This window comes from Siniperca chuatsi, linkage group LG5, assembly GCF_020085105.1.
Source record: "Siniperca chuatsi isolate FFG_IHB_CAS linkage group LG5, ASM2008510v1, whole genome shotgun sequence".
NCBI classification, from domain to species: domain Eukaryota; kingdom Metazoa; phylum Chordata; class Actinopteri; order Centrarchiformes; family Sinipercidae; genus Siniperca; species Siniperca chuatsi.
This window is the reverse complement of record NC_058046.1, coordinates 33,184,458-33,200,711: the sequence shown is the minus strand read 5'-3', so window position 1 is coordinate 33,200,711 and position 16,254 is coordinate 33,184,458. Positions and strand designations below refer to the sequence as shown.

The window sequence follows — 16,254 nt, the reverse complement described above, 5'->3', positions numbered from 1 at the left end:
CAAGAAACTGCCCTGGGGCCCCAGATCCTTATGGGGCCCAAATGCAACGGGTTCACTGTGTGGCCATATAAAGTGAAATAATAAGGGGACATCTGTGTTATTACTTAATCTTGATGCCCTGTCTTGTAACGGGCTTGCAATCTAGGAATGTCTTATTATCAATGTATTATTACTACACATTGATACCTAATCATAAAAAATGATTCATTTATTATTTCAGTTTATCGTGGTGCATTACTAAATCATGTTTGCATAGTCAAATTATCACAAACTAATTTCTAATTGCTAACTAAAACCAATGGCTGAAGAGAGAAACATATCCTGCCAACACTGTAGTATGCTGTAACTCTGTTCATACATAACATACAACTATTAGTAGTACATGGGGTAAAACATACAAAACAATCAGTTCCAGCAAGCATTCAGATCTGAAATGTTGGCGTTGAATCGTGCCGGTGCCTTGCCGTGAGATCTCCGGTCACCCTGTCGGACCCAGGAACAGCGCTTTAGCACAGATCAGTCGAATCAATGAACGGCAGCTGCAGGTTAGTTTAAGTTTCACTTCTAATGAGATTACACCGCTTCAACTGTCTCCCACACTCCCCGCATCCTGTCCAATGGATCTCCTCAGCAGAGGTCTCAGTCAGAAATCCTCCACTGATCTCTCAGTGCATGGCCCTCACCAGAGAAGCTGCCAGCCAATCAGAAGAGGGCCCAACACGTCTCACCAGCTGTGAGTGCACTGATTGGTCGAACCCTGGTATTCATGAATAATGGCAGTGTGAGCTGCTCTGAGGTTTGGATGTAGGTAACAGAGCGGGCACGTGTCCATTCTCCTCTTTAACACTTTAGGTACACTGACAGCATGAATGCATGTATGTAGTACTTCATGAGTTCCTGTGATTAAGGATGTAAGGAATGTACAAGAGTGAGCAGTGTGCTTTAAGAACAGAAACACACTGCCCTCTGCTAGAACTATGGCATCTCTATCATCACTACTGCTGGCTTACTAAGCCCGGGCCTGCAGTTAAACAGACACTGAAGGGGCCCAGTCACTGCTCGGAGCACGTGCACGCCAACATGACTCCATGTTTGTGGCCGTTCAGATACACTGCTCAATGATCATTAAATTGTCTCTTTTATAAGACTGAATGAACTGTTGTAGGATAATGTAGTACATACACTGCTCTGTGATCATTCATAAAAACAACACTGTAGGCTGTTAAATAAGCAGAAACCAACAGGCATTTTGTATCTGAGGACAGATATCAGGAACACCTTTAAAGTAACCCTGGAATAATGAGATGATTCCACATTCACACTGCGTGTACAGTCTGCTGTATGGAGCTCGAACCAGGCCGGGCTAGGCTCCAACCACAAGTGTCCTGCACTGGTCCTGCACTGCCCAAAGGGCCCCTGTATCCAGGCTGGCACTTCCATGACTGACCTGAGTCTTATTCTTACAGACTGTGGAATATTATTCTGTTTAGTTTGAATTGCTCTTTTTAACAGTAGCCTTCATGCGAATACACCTGATGATGGTGTGTTTTGAGGCAGACTTAAATGCATCCTTGTATAAACTGTCCAGCCATTCATTTCCTCTTAAGCAGCTTTAAGGTTGGTAAGAATAATCTGGTTCCAGCTCTGACAGCTTTGGTGTCTACCTTACGTATGTGTGAATTTAAATGAAGGTTCTGTGGGTGTGAACAAAAACTGGAATGCCTGACCAGCTGGTAGGTCAGTGAGATTTAAGGGGTTTGTTCATATCAAGACCTCTACAAAGCTACAGGAGAGGCCTCTAGCGAGCCTCCGATTGTTCAGATTGTCTGTTTGCCCCTTCATCTCTGTCATGCTCGTTTCTACTTCGTCACTTAATGAATGTTTTCAAATATATCTGACAGGAGATCTGAATGTTAGATCGTACTGCTTATCAAAAGGTGACCACCAGCATGTTGGATTCACTATTAAAGTATAATTTGATTCACTATTAACTCTTTGTGTCTTTTAGCTGGCGCGGAATATGAAATAGGAGCGGATTATATTATATATTTTTTCCATGACAGAATTTACTATCAAAGTGATTAACCCATTTTCACGCATGAGGTGAAACAAAACCAAATCTGACATCTGACATTTATTGATAGTTTAAAAAGGAATACATGCCTGAGCCTACAAAATATATATTTCTTACTGGTCTGACATGCCTGTTCCTGGGGACTACAGCCTGGAATGGATGAAAACAATCTTGCTCGAATTGCTCAAAATGGCGTAGTTGTCATTGCCTTCTTCTTCTTCTTCTTCTTCTGTTGTTGTGTTTTATGGCGGTTGGCGTCCCTAATTGCGCATTACCGCCACCTACTGAATTTTAACAGCTTCACAGTTTCAACTTTTAACAGTGTCCACCCAACGTGATCCCATGCCATAGTCAATTCTATAACCCAGACCCCATTGTCTGAGTTGGTGCTTCTCCTTCCCTCAGTGTAACATCCAGATCCTCTCCAGATGTGTCCACAACATTCAAGAATCTTCTTGCAGCGTCCAGCACCATATTAATCCTTTCCCACTTCCCCTTTATTTCAGCAGCACAGTTTATAACCATGGCAATAAATGCCAGAAATCGCTTCTCGTCCATACTGATGCTCTGATTATCTCCATTTCCTTTCTGCTCCTTTTCCTTTTGCACTGCCACCATTTCACAGTTTCTCTCCATTCTCTTAGCAGCTTCAGCGTATGACAATCCCTTTTCCGCTTATTCATTTTTATTTCCTTAATTCTTTTTGGGCATTGTGCTGATCCCGTATGGTGGTTTCCTTCGCAGTGCAGGCACTTTGCTTGCTCTTTCTCCACGTTACAGTTGTCCTTCCCACATCTCCCACATCTTCTGCCTCCTCTACATCCTGCAGCAACATGTCCATATTCCTGACAGCAGAAACATCTGAGAGGGGCTCTCTCATATGGCCTCGCCCTGTAACACACGTAATCTACATACACTCTTTCTGGCAACTCCCCCTCAAACGTCAAAAAACACTGAATTACTGTCCTCCTTCTCCCCATTTCTGAATCTTGTCAGTCTTCTTGCCTCACATATCTTCAACCTCCCGAAATGACTCGGCCTCCACCGACAGTGGCCCGCCGATTACTACTCCCTTCTTCTTTATTTCTGCTCCGAGTGGGAAGCAGTTCACACTGCTATGATCTCTAAATGCATGAATCTTCAGGGCTCTATCTCTCTGACGCTTTGATACACATTCAATGATAACCATCCCACTTATTGTTATCCTGACCGCTCGCACATCTCCAAGCTTTCCTCCTACAAACTTTCCGACCTCATGTGGATTCTTGAAAATGCCGTCTGTTTGTGTCACAGCTACCATACCAACAACATACTTCTCCTCTTTCTGACTGGATTCACTTGAGTTACTCTTCTTCCTTTTCTTTTTATTTTCAAATTCTCGCGAATCCTCCTTTTTAATTTCGCGCTCTGATTCCTCCTCTGACTCCATTTCCGCCTCCTTGTTCAATGACGTAACCAACGACACGAGGAGCTGTCATTGCCTTGAGAGTTTCAAATGTTTGTTAACGGAGACACACTCCCAGCCTTCCAGTAGGCGGCAGTCTGGACATTGAACGTTAGCCAATACACACGAAGAAGAAGAGGCGGGAAGCGAAGAAGATCACACAGGACACCGGAGAGCTTTACAGAAACGTAAACAGCCTACTAGTAGACCATGCTTGTTTTCACTAAAACGCCTTTCATTTATTCGCAAACATGTCACCTTGCGAACACACAGCTCAACATGGTGACAGCGCAGAGAGTCAGGAACCTCTCTAACCAGGTAGCATACGAGCTGACCATACACACTGCAAAGTTGATGTTATGTAGCTAACGTTAGCTAACAGTGGCACTTAACGCTAGTTAGTTGTTACGTCATACTGTGTAGCATAGCCCACGACCACTGAGTTAACTCGCATATTAACATTATTTAATATTCCAGCTCAGGAGCTTGCCTCACCTTACCGGGGTTCCTCCGCTTACCAGACACACGCTGCGCCCCATCTGTCAACCTCCAAACCAAGTAAGTTCTGATTCCAGACTCCATTCAGAAGTTTGACAGTTTAAGGATTTCTTTCTTACCGACAAAGACGATAACGCGTACGGCGCATTTTTTGTTCTTTTGCAACTTGTTAGGGGCTTCTCCTAAATTCCGCCACAAATAGAGTTTACAATAAATATGCATTAAGGAATAATGGAACTGTCACACGCCCTTCATTGCGTGAGTTATCTTTAGGTGCAAGAAAATTCTATTAAAGTTGACAGTAAAAATTCGCCAAGGTGCATACATTGCAGAGAAACTGTGAAAATAAAAGAAGCCAAAGTGGATAACTGATACAATTCTGATGATCACTAACTAATGAGTCCTTGTTGTTAAGTAACTGTTACCTGACCTCAGTTTTTCTATGTCAGTGGTTTGAGAGCAGAGTTGATGGAGACAGGTGGAGGAAAAACATCCATCTGACATCACCAAGGCTGAAGAAACCCATCCCTGTGCAGATAAGGTAACCCACAGTTCTCTTTAGCACTAGCTGGTGTTAAATGGTTAAACTAACATGTCTCTGTGTCACTGTCCTAAAAGAGAGCTGTCAGAAGCAGCGTATGAGAAGCTGGCAGATGAGACATTGGATGCCCTGGCGGATTATTTTGAAGACCTGACAGATGAAGCTTTCACTGGAGCTGACTATGATGTTGTCTTCTCTGTAAGTCTGTTTCCTGTTCACTGTCACTTTGAAATATCTCTGACTGCAGCACATGGTATTTTTACACTTTAATAATAGGTTGATGGGCATGAGTTGATCATCACGCACTCACCTCACTCTACCACTATCGTGGTTCTTATTTTTTACGCCTTGTTAATAAGGAATATGAGTATCAAGAACTGTTAGAATAGTTAGTGGAAATAAAGAGGGAATCCTCATATTGGAGAATCTGTAGACAGTAAATAATTGGTAATTCTACTAAATAACTATTAATTGGCTGCCAAATTTATTCGACTTATTTATCAACTAATTGATTAAACTACTAATTGTATCTGTGCTAATTACAAATATTGTTAATTTTACCTTTGCAAGGGCAGGTAAAGATGTTATCCATCCAGGTAACACATTTATTTATTTATTTGGGAATATAACATTTGAAGCTAAGAAAAACATTCACGCCTTACAAGGATTGTCAGAATGGAGTGCCATTCTATTGGTTTAAAAGGTGCATGGGGAGATTGAAATGAACTGAGACTGAAATGTGTTAATGGTATTGGTTTGGACATCGTCACTCAGCTCTCTCTGGAGCCACAGAAGGCTTAATACAACTTGTTTCACATATGCAGTATGCAGTAGTACTCCCCAACACCTGGAAACAGACTTTGATGTGGAAAATCAGTGGAGTTCCCTTTTTACCTCCTGTACCCTTCAAAGGTGACTGTACAGTAAAACTTTTGTGGTTGGTTGCTCCTTCACAGACAGTGCTTTTACATGCACTCAGAGAAACCATGTTATGGAGGCAATCGGAGAATATGTTCACATGCATCATAGTAACCTGGTTACTATAGATCCACGTATACATAGGCCTGTCACAATAACTACTTTTGTTGGATGATATTTCCCAGCAATAATTGCGATAAACGATGTTATTGTCATTTTAAAGGGATTTAAAGGGCGTCGCACTCTATCACATTCATTTGCATAAAGCATAGGGGTTGTGTCGGTTGCAGCAACGGAGAGCTAGAGAAATCTTTAGCCAAATAATCACAAACTCACTACAGGGACATTGTATATTTAAAATGTAATGTTTTTAAAAAATCTACAAAAGGAAGGAGAAGATCAAACAAACTATTTACAAGCTATAGGAACAGTGAGAGAGAGAAGCTCAAACCTGCTGCCCCACACGCCGCACCTACTGACTGTCGGCACAAGAGGAGAGGGAGGCACTGCCAGACCATTGTATATTTAAAATGATGTTTTTAAAAAATCTACAAAAAGGAAGGAGAAGATCAAACAAACTATTTACAAGCTCCTGATCTGCTTTTTTTGCTTCCTGACTGCACAAGAGGAGAGGGAAGATGGGAGGAAAGACTGACGGGAAGGGGAGGGGAAAGACTTCAGCGTTTTTTTACTGCGTGAATGAGTCTGAATTTTCCAAATAGTCAGATGTACTGTAGAAACCGACTTATTTAGTCTTAAACAGACTTCTCTGTGTTAGTTTCAGTTTTAGTCTAACTTTGGATTGAATTATTTTAAATATGGGGATGCATCACTATCTGTTAAGATCTCTCCTTTCATTAGCTTTCACAGCGACACTTTCTCTGTCTGAAGTCTTTGTCCTGCACATGCTTACCTGAATACGTGGCAGAGATATCTCTAGGGGAAAATCTAGATGGGGATCAGGTTTCTAACGCCTTACCCCGATAACGGAAACTGGGTTTTCTCATTTACATGACGTTTAAGAAATCGACTTACTGGAGAAAGCCAACTGTAACCTGGTTGGTTACTTATGTGCATGTTAATGTACTGAAAGAACACAGGCTGTTGTCAGCATGAACTACATTGGATTCCAAAAGTTTCACATCCTAAAAAGTGCAAAAACATTCAAAGAGTATTCAAACCTCTCCTGCTGCTTAATCCACTTCTTCGCTTTACACACATTTACTCAGTGTGTTCCATAAGTCGGTTTAACAAAATGTGACTACATACACTGCTTCAATGTTCAAGCTCCGAAGCTCTGCTGGAAGCAGTGTTGTTAGGACTGGGCGGCTCTGGCTTAGTGGGAAAGCGGGTCGTCCACCAATCACAAGGTCGGCAATTCGATGCCGGCTTCCCCCAGCCTACACTGAACACTCAGACACTGAACCCCAAATTGTCCAAAATGATTAGTTACTTTGGACTGATGAGCAGTGCAGCAGCAGTGTATGAACGGGGTGAATGTGATATGTAGTGTTGAAGCGCTTTGAGCTATACATTTACATTTATATTGTTAGCTTATCCTAAATTGAATGAAATTAAGCTTCCTGTGGCTTCCTTTAACTTCTGGAAAGTAGCTTGTTTGTAACAGCAGTTAGACCTAATCACAGAGTGTCCAAGGTTCATGGAAACAGTTCACCCTGAATAAAACCTTCACCAAAATGTAGCCAGTTGACCGTAGAATGGACTTTACTGTAGTGCAGGTCAAATGAATCAGTGGTAGTGTGTGTGACCCTCCACTAAGGGAAGCAGTTCACCAACAACTTATTGGTAAAATCACATTTTTTCCAGCAGAACCTTGTCATTTACATCATAGTGTCATCATTTGGAAAATGTGATTAAGGTTAAATCAGAAGTATGTGCTTGTTCACATTATTTGGCCATACTGATATAATAGATAGTGGGCCCTACTCTGCAAATCCTGTTTGCAAACCATTTATCTTCTAAATTGTTGTTGCAGCATACATGTTATTAACATGCTCCTAACCTAGCTCCAGTGTTAATTGTTTTAGACTTTTGACAAGTTATACAGTGAATTAATTAATTTCATCGTCAGTGCTTTATTATCACTATTACTACTTCCTTAAGTTGGTATTTTCTAACTGTTTGTAACGAAGTCTAAAGTGAAAAATAAGAGCAATAATTACATATTAGCATAATATAATATATTAGATTGTTATGTAACGGTAAACAAAGAGGGGGCAAGGTGTTGTGGTCTGTGTTCACTAAACTTCAATCTGAATTTGACGATCAATAAACGGGACTCATCTTTTGATAAGACTTATTGAAGGTGTTTGTCTGCCTTATTATTTCAAAGTTTACCATGAGAGTATTGGATTGTGATTGGCTGTAGGGTGTGCTTTATTTTCAGATGACCTTGCACCTCTGACCGGGTGTCCTTATCAGTGTTCAAATTGAAGCTTCAGAGGTGGAACTTAAGGCTTCAGTTTCAGTTGTTAGGTTCTTCTGTCGCTTTCAGCAGATATTTCTGCCTCTGGAGCTGCAGAGTCTGGATCTGTGGTTGTGGGCCACCTGCTGCCCTCGTGTTCCTGCTCGACAACTGCTACTACAGTTGTTGTTATTGGCCTTGTTACTATTATTATTATTCCTATGACTGTCATTTATTACCACTACATTGCTATTTTAAAATTCTTGGTGGAATTTGCATTGTGCTTGCCCACCCTGAGTCTGGTTCTGCCTCTTAAAGGAAGTTTTTCCTTGCCACTGTCGCCAAGTGCTTGCTCATGGTTGGAATTGTTGGATCTCTGTAAATAATATTATAAAGATTACGGTCTAGACGTGCTGTATAGGAAAAGTGCAATGAGATAACTTCTGTTATGAATTGGTGCAATATACAGTGGTGTGAAAAAGTGTTATTTTTTGCATGTTTGTCACACTTAAATGTTTCAGATCATCAAACAAATTTAAATATTAGTCAAAGATATCACAAGTAAACACAAAATGCTGTTTTTAAATGAAGGTTGTTTTATTAAGGGAAAACAAAATCCAAACCTACATGGCCCTGTGTGGAAAAAGTGATTGCCTGACCTGTTAAAACATAACTTAACTGTGGTTTATCACACCTGAGTTAAATTTCTCTAGCCACACCCAGGCCTGATTACTGCCACACCTGTTCTCAATCAAGAAATCACTTAAATAGGACCTGCCTGACAAAGTGAAGTAGACCAAAAGATCTTCAAAAGCTAGACGTCATGCCATGATCCAAAGTTATTCAGGAACAAATGAGAAAGAAAGTAATTGAGATCTATCAGTCTGGAAAATGTTATAAAGCCATTTCTAAAGCTTTGGGACTCCAGCGAACCACAGTGAGAGGAGCCATTATCCACAAATGGCGAAAACATGGAACACTGGTGAACCTTCCCAGGAGTGGCCAGCCAAAATTACCCCAAGAGTACAGCGATGACTTATCCAAGAGGTCACAAAAGACCCCACAACAACATCCAAAGAACTGGAGGCCTCACTTGCCTCAGTTAAGGTCAGTGTTCATGTCTCCACCATAAGAAAGAGACTGGGCAAAAATGGCCTGCATGGCAGAGTTCCAAGACGAAAACCACTGCTGAGCAAAAAGAACATTAAGGCTTGTGTCATTTTTGCCAGAAAACATCTTGATGATCCCCAAGACTTTTGGGAAAAGACTTTGGAGTGGCCTATTCAAAGTCCTGACCTGAATCCTATTGAGATGCTGTGGCATGACCTTAAAAAGGCAGTTCATGCTCGAAAACCCTCCAATGTGGCTGAATTACAACAATTCTGCAAAGATGAGTGGGCCAAAATTCCTCCACAGTGCTGTAAAAGACTCATTGCAAGTTATCTCAAATGCTTGATTGCAGTTGTTGCTGCTAAGGGTGGCCCAACCAGTTATTCGGTTTAGGGGGCAAACAGTTTTTCACACAGGGCCATGTAGGTTTGGATTTTGTTTTCCCTTAATAACAACCTTCATTTAAAAACTGCATTTTGTGTTTACTTGTGATATCTTTGACTAATATTTTAAATTTGTTTGATGATCTGAAACATTTAAGTGTGACAAACATGCAAAAAAATAAGAAATCAGGAAGGGGACAAACACTTTTTCACACCACTGTAAATAAAACTGTATTGAACTGAATTGAATAGGTTATGGCTTCGCCTACTAAATTCATGTTTATTCCCAGCTGGATCCTAACCCAGCACAAAGTTGACAGTGTACAAGTGAGCTAATCAACTCTAACCCGTGTCGTTATGTTGTTATGTATGTTTGTAAAGAGTCTCTACACCTCTATTAATCTATTGCTAGTAGTATTAGCAATAGATTAATAGAAACTGATCCAAATCAGCCCACAGACAGCTGTTACAGTGCAAAACAGGTCTAAACTTTCAAAAGCCAGAGGGCCAGTTTTTGTTTTATTTCTATCAATTATGATAGCATTTTACTCACCAACTTCATTGCTCAGAAATAAAGTGGCACCTTTGTCAGACGCTGCTATACAACCAAACAGTGTCTGGTTAATGAGTTTACAATTCAATTTTATTTTGTGATTTTAAACATTTTGTGATATGCTGAATATTGCGATAACATATATTGCGATTTATTACCTTTTTTCAACTGCAAATTATGTCCCCAAAGGAAAACTTTGTCAACATCTGTTTTGTCTAATAAGATAAAGTTTTCAATCTGATCATCTCACTGTTTGGACCAACTTCCTACCAATCGTGCTGACCTCAACAGAAAAAAACTCTGCACCATCTAATGGACTGAAAAAGCAATTGATTTTATTATTCTAGTACCAAAAGATAATTTTTTAGTGGTTGCAATATTAATAATTAAAATAATAAAAGGTAGTACTTGGCTTCCGTGTATTGATATAATATTGTCACGCAAAATATCGTGATCCTATGCTCTATTGACTGGTTGCATTTGATTGGTTAGTGTTTAGTTGCCGAATGATGTCCAAGTTTCATAGTGCTGAAAACTTCATTCATTTTTAGGGGTCGTCTATAATTTGATGGGATGAGTTACAACTTTTAAAGTCATTGTTTGTATTAAGCAAGTTCTGATCAGAATCTAAAGTGGTAGTGTTTCTGGAAACCTGGTATCCTTCCTGAACACTATCTTGGTATTGTCATCAAGTATAACTCATTCCATTTTTAGCCATGCTAGTAGCATGGCTCTGGGGAAATATTTTAACTATTAGACGGACTGCCATGACATCTTGTGCAGGCACTAGTGCCCTGAGGATGACTTTGATAATTCTGACTTTTTGATTTTTAATGAAATCTTGCATTAAAAACAGCTATTGAGGGGCGCCCCGGTAGTTCACTTGGAAGCCTTGTACATGGGAGGTGCTCTGAGTCCTTACCGCAGTGGCTCAGGTTTGAATCCAGCCCGCGGCCCTTTGCTGCATGTCATCCCCTCGCTATCTCTCCCACATTTCCTGTCTCTCTTCAGCTGTTCCTATCCAATAAAAAGCCCCGAAGAAAACATTTTTTACAAACATCTGTTAAATGGGTTTCCATGATGTTTGGTACAGATATACTTTGTGTTTAGTGCTAATTAGCAAATGTTAGCATGCTAACATGCTAAACTAACATGTTGAATTTGGCAAATTTGGAGTTTTCGTTGTAAGCACATTAGCATTTAGCTCAAAGCACCACTGGGCCTAAGTACAGCCTAACAGAGCCACTATAGACTCTCGTTTTAGTACCCTGATTCATTAAGTTCTTACTTTGTTTCCTGTTCCCACTATTATCATCACACTGCACTGTCCTCCTGTCTGTCGGTAGTGTGTTTGACCTGGCACTGTTAAATTTCCTCTCGGATGTCCACTCCATATATCCATGTGACCGCCTCAAGACCGCTCTGTGTCTTTCTTTTTTCATGTCTGATGAAGAGCAGTTGTGCACGAAACATCACTGTGGTGCAATCAATAAGTTGACATTGGAGCTCTGCAGTGTGCAAGCTGTTTATTTATCTATTTCTTTCTTTTTTCATCCCTCTCTCCCTCTTCTCTCCTGTAACATGTTCTTCCACCCGGTCAGTGGTCCACAAGAGGGTGATTAATAAAGCAGCCAGGTGTGTGTGTGTGTGTGTGTGTGTGTGTGTGTGTGTATGTGTATTTAATCGTTCCAATCTTGGCAGCTGACCCCCTTTTTCAACTGGCCGCAGTGACATATGGGGCCATAAACAACACACACACACTCAGCAGAATGAACAGACCTGTGACTTGGCTGGCTAAATAAGAGGCCAGTAGCAGTACTGCACACTGCAGAGGTTCTCAGAGAGGTGCTGGAGTAAATCTTTATGGAAGAATAACAAAGAAGCAGTCAACTCTTTTAACCACGTCCTGACTCCAGCTCTGTACTGAACACAGACATATGAATGATATCCATGAAAGCAAATATTTTCCAAATGTTTCAAATTTTGAAATCTAGAAAATAGACACATCTAGGTAAAGCAGATGAAATCAGAACATTGTGTGAAGCCTCAGATTAATGCAGCATATTTGTATTACTTGGATATAAAGTCTGTTTATTTTGTTTCCATTTAGGTTTGTGGTTGAAATGGTTTATTGCATTTTATAAGTCACAAGAAATGTGTTAATGTGTGTCTGTTTTGTCTTTGGTTCGTGTATAGAGTGGTGTGTTGACAGTGAAGGTGGGCGGGGACCACGGCACCTACGTCATCAACAAACAGACTCCAAACAAACAGATCTGGCTTTCTTCACCCACCAGGTAAGACCGGAGAGTCGTACCACACCTGACTCCACACTCTGATGGTGTTGAGGAAAGGAACACATTAAAGGTGGGATATGTGATTCTAATCCAATACATGTCTTTTTGTCAAATTCAACAAATATCTCCTCACGGTCCGCTAGCTGTCTGTTCAGTGTGTGCGCTGAAAAACCCTCCGGTGTTTGTACTCAGCCCTGGCTCTGTAAATGGGAAAGTACAAAGCCACACGAAGTGGCTCGGACGCACAACACGATTCCAGCCATGATTTGTGTGTCAGGTGACGTTAAATGACTTGCCCACGGACATTCAGCTTATTTTCTAGATTGCCAGATATGCTGCTGTTGTGATGTTAGCTATAGTAGCAAGAGAGTTGTGAGTATCGTTGTCTGGAGCTGCTGTGCTGGCTCTGGGAAACCGTCTCGTCCTCTCTTGGTGTTCGCTTCACAGCAGCAGCTGTAGGGACAGTTTGCTAACCCACAACCTAGCTAATGTTAGTTGCATTACTTGCTGTGATGTTGTTCGCTCTGTATCATGGTATTTGTCGTGGTATTGGATTTCTCCAGAATGGCAAACCCCACCTTTAACCAGATGTCTTTGCCCACGTTTTATTCTACACTGAGTATGACACACACATCACACCATCACAGTGGTTCACAGGCACCTGCCTCAGTGCCCGTGTAGGAGAAAGTGCCTCTACAACACTAACATCTGTCTGCAGCAGTCTCTTTTCGCCTCTGCACTGCAGCTGCTCTGTTCTGCTCTGCTGTCGTTACAGAGCTATCCAGACTGCTGCAGAGCAGAACCACTTCTGCTCTGTGTCCATACAGATGGACATTTTAAACTTACAGTGACAGGTATGATGGGAAAACAACAAGAGGAGTAAAACTCTCATTGAGTCAGAATCAGAAATACTTTATTGATCCCCTAGGGGAAACTCTTTCGTTACAGCTGCTCACTATCACGTCAGTGCACACAAGTCCATAAACTACACATAAACAGGTGCATTGAAATATACTTTTGAGATTAAAAAAAAAAATACTAAATGCTTTTTGCTGTCTTTTTTTTCTGAGAAATCTGAAATGATAGCATCTCAGCTAATTTCCTTGCTTCTCTTTTTGCAGTGGACCGAAGCGCTATGACTGGACAGGTGAACACTGGGTGTACACTCATGATGGTATGAACCTCCACCAGCTGCTTTCTAAAGAGCTTTCCATCATCTTCAATAAAAACATGGACCTCTCTGACCTGCCCTATTCCTGAGACCCCACACCTGCTAATGACCTGCCTACAGTATAACTGAGTGACCCATGAAACAACTGTTAGATCATATGGGAGCCAAAGACACAATTCCACAATAACTTATCAACATTAGCCCTTAGGAGAGCAGTTGTATATAATGACAATAATCTATATGTGTGAGCTCTCTGTTGTAATCTATATGTTCTCTATTAATATATTGTACATTTGTATTTGGTGAAAACGACACATACTCATTAAATATTTGAAAAAACCTACAGATGTCGATGTGGAATTCAGCCATATTCAGTCTCCTTATAAACTCCATGTCCTCAGTGTCTCACACTGTCCAGTCAATGAACCCGGGAGCTTGTTTCCATTGCTGTCAGCATTTTCACACGCTAGTGACGTTTTTGCCAACATCTAACTTCATCTGAATAACACCTTATTCCCAAAGTTTCTGACAACAAGGAATATTCTAATGTTTTACAGTGCTGGCATCCTTTAAGACGTTAGCTAGCAGACAATATTTCCTCATTTTGTTTTGATTTTACTTTATTTTGTATGTACAATATTAAACTCAAACGTTACTATTTGATCTGTTGTACCAGAGTTCATAGCTCATTTTTATTTGCATTCCCTTGACAGGTCACAATTAAAACATGCATACAGTGACAGAACAGCAATAAACAAACAGGACACATAATAGAAAGTTAGACACAGCAGTACAACACACACACCATGTCAGCAACATGTGTATGTTAGACAAATTCAAAGCAAGAATATTTGTATATTAAGCAGGACCAATTAAATTCAGAGTCAGTGGTTACAGAGTTAAGTAACGTTTAGCAGACTTTCAGTTCAGGCTTTTTACTGATTGAACTAAAACTCCTTATGTGGCCTGGTCAGGTGTTCCACGAAGTTGTGGCTTTCACAGAGAATGCTGACTGCCCAAATATAGTGCAACGAAAGGGTGCAGTTCAATTCAATTTTATTTATATAGCGCCAATTCATAACAGAAGTTATCTCATTGCACTTTTCCCGTAGAGCAGGTCTAGACCATACTCTTTATAATATTATTTACAGAGACCCAACAAATCCCACCATGAGCAAGCACTTGGCGACAGTGGCAAGGAAAAACTTCCTTTAAGAGGCAGAAACCTTGGACAGAACCAGACTCAATGGTGGGCGGCCATCAGAGAGAGAGAGAGAGAGAGGTATGGATAGGGAGGGTTTAGCCTGATAATAAGGAATTGCAATAGTCCAGCCTAGAAGTAACAAATGCATGCACTAGTTTTTCAGCAAGATTTTGAGACAGGGTGTGCCTGATTTTTGCAATGTTGCGTAGGTGAAATATGGCAGTCTTTGAAGTTTGTTTCATGTGGGAGTTAAAGGATAAATCCTGATCAAAGATAACTCTGACATTCCTTACGGTGGTGCTGGAGGCCACGGCAATGCCATCTAGAGTAACTATATCTTTAGATAATGTGTCTCTGAGGTGTTTGGGGCCAAGTACAAAAACTTCAGTTTTGTCAGAGTTTAACATCAGAAAATTGCAGGTCATCCAGGTTTTTGTGTCCTTATGGCATGCTTGAAGTTTAGTTAACTGGTTAGGTTCATCTGACTCGATCAATAGATATAATTGGGTATCATCCGCATAACAATGAAAGTTTATGGAGTGTTTCTTAATAATATTGCCTCGAGGAAGCATATATAAAGTGAATAGAATCGGTCCAAGCACAGAACCTTGTGGAACTCCGTGACTTTGGCGTGCACAGAGGACTCACCGTTAACGTGTACAAATTGAAATCGATCTGATAGATAGGATTTAAACCAGCTTAGTGCGGTTTTGCCAATTGAATGTTCCAGTCTATGTAATAGGATGTGATGGTCAATGGTGTTGAATGCAGCACTAAGATCTAACAAGACAAGTACAGAGACAATTCCATTGTCTGATGCAATTAAAAGGTCATTTGTAATTTTCACCAGTACTTTCTCTGTGCTATGATGCACTCTAAATCCTGACTGAAAATCCTCAAATAAACTATTGTTATTTAGAAAGTCACACAACTGATTTGCGACTGCTTTCTCAAGGATCTTAGAGAGAAAGGGAAGGTTAGATATAGGTCTATTGTTGGCTGAAACCCCTGGATCAAGAGTGGGCTTTTTAAGATGCCGTTTAATTACAGCTACTTTAAAGGATTGTGGTACATAGCCTGTTACTAAAGACAGATTGATCATATCCAGTAAAGAAGTGCTAACTAATGGTAAAACATCTTTAAGCAGCCTAGTTGGAATGGGGTCTAAGAGACAGGTTGATGGCTTAGATGAATTGTCGAAGTTAGTTGAAGAAGGTCGATAGGAGCAAAGCAGTCAAAATATATATAGGGTTTTACAGTTGTTTCTAAGGTTCCTGTGTTTGAAGATAAGTCGGTACTGGTTGATGGCAGGACGTAATGAATTTTTTCTCTAATAGTTAAAATTTTATTATTAAAGCCCTATTATAAGACACACACTGAGGTACTTGTGACTAGCTAGCCATGTAGCCAGCTGCGTTGACCTTAACAGCTATGGTACTCACGTTAATATAAAAATCTGAAAATACTGACATGATCATACTGTCAGCTCAGCTCAGCTTATAAAAACAGCTCAGCTGTTTTTATAATCTGCTATGAGATTTGTTTTTAGCAAGAAAACACTTCCACTAATGTTAGGTCAACACTAGCTAACACTAATGCTAGCTAACATCAACTTTTACTGTAGCTGTCTGTGTAATGT

The 16,254-nt window shown here is 40.6% G+C and overlaps 1 protein-coding gene across 1 annotated transcript; it reads left to right on the top strand.

Moving 5' to 3' along the window:
• Positions 1-3,584: 3,584 nt before the first annotated feature.
• Positions 3,585-14,074, top strand: fxn (frataxin). Its single transcript, XM_044197796.1, has 6 exons — positions 3,585-3,836; positions 3,996-4,076; positions 4,466-4,557; positions 4,635-4,755; positions 12,143-12,240; positions 13,362-14,074. Exons 1-6 carry the CDS (start codon positions 3,729-3,731, stop codon positions 13,498-13,500), a joined length of 639 nt encoding a protein of 212 aa, XP_044053731.1. The 5' UTR covers positions 3,585-3,728; the 3' UTR covers positions 13,501-14,074.
• Positions 14,075-16,254: the final 2,180 nt, after the last annotated feature.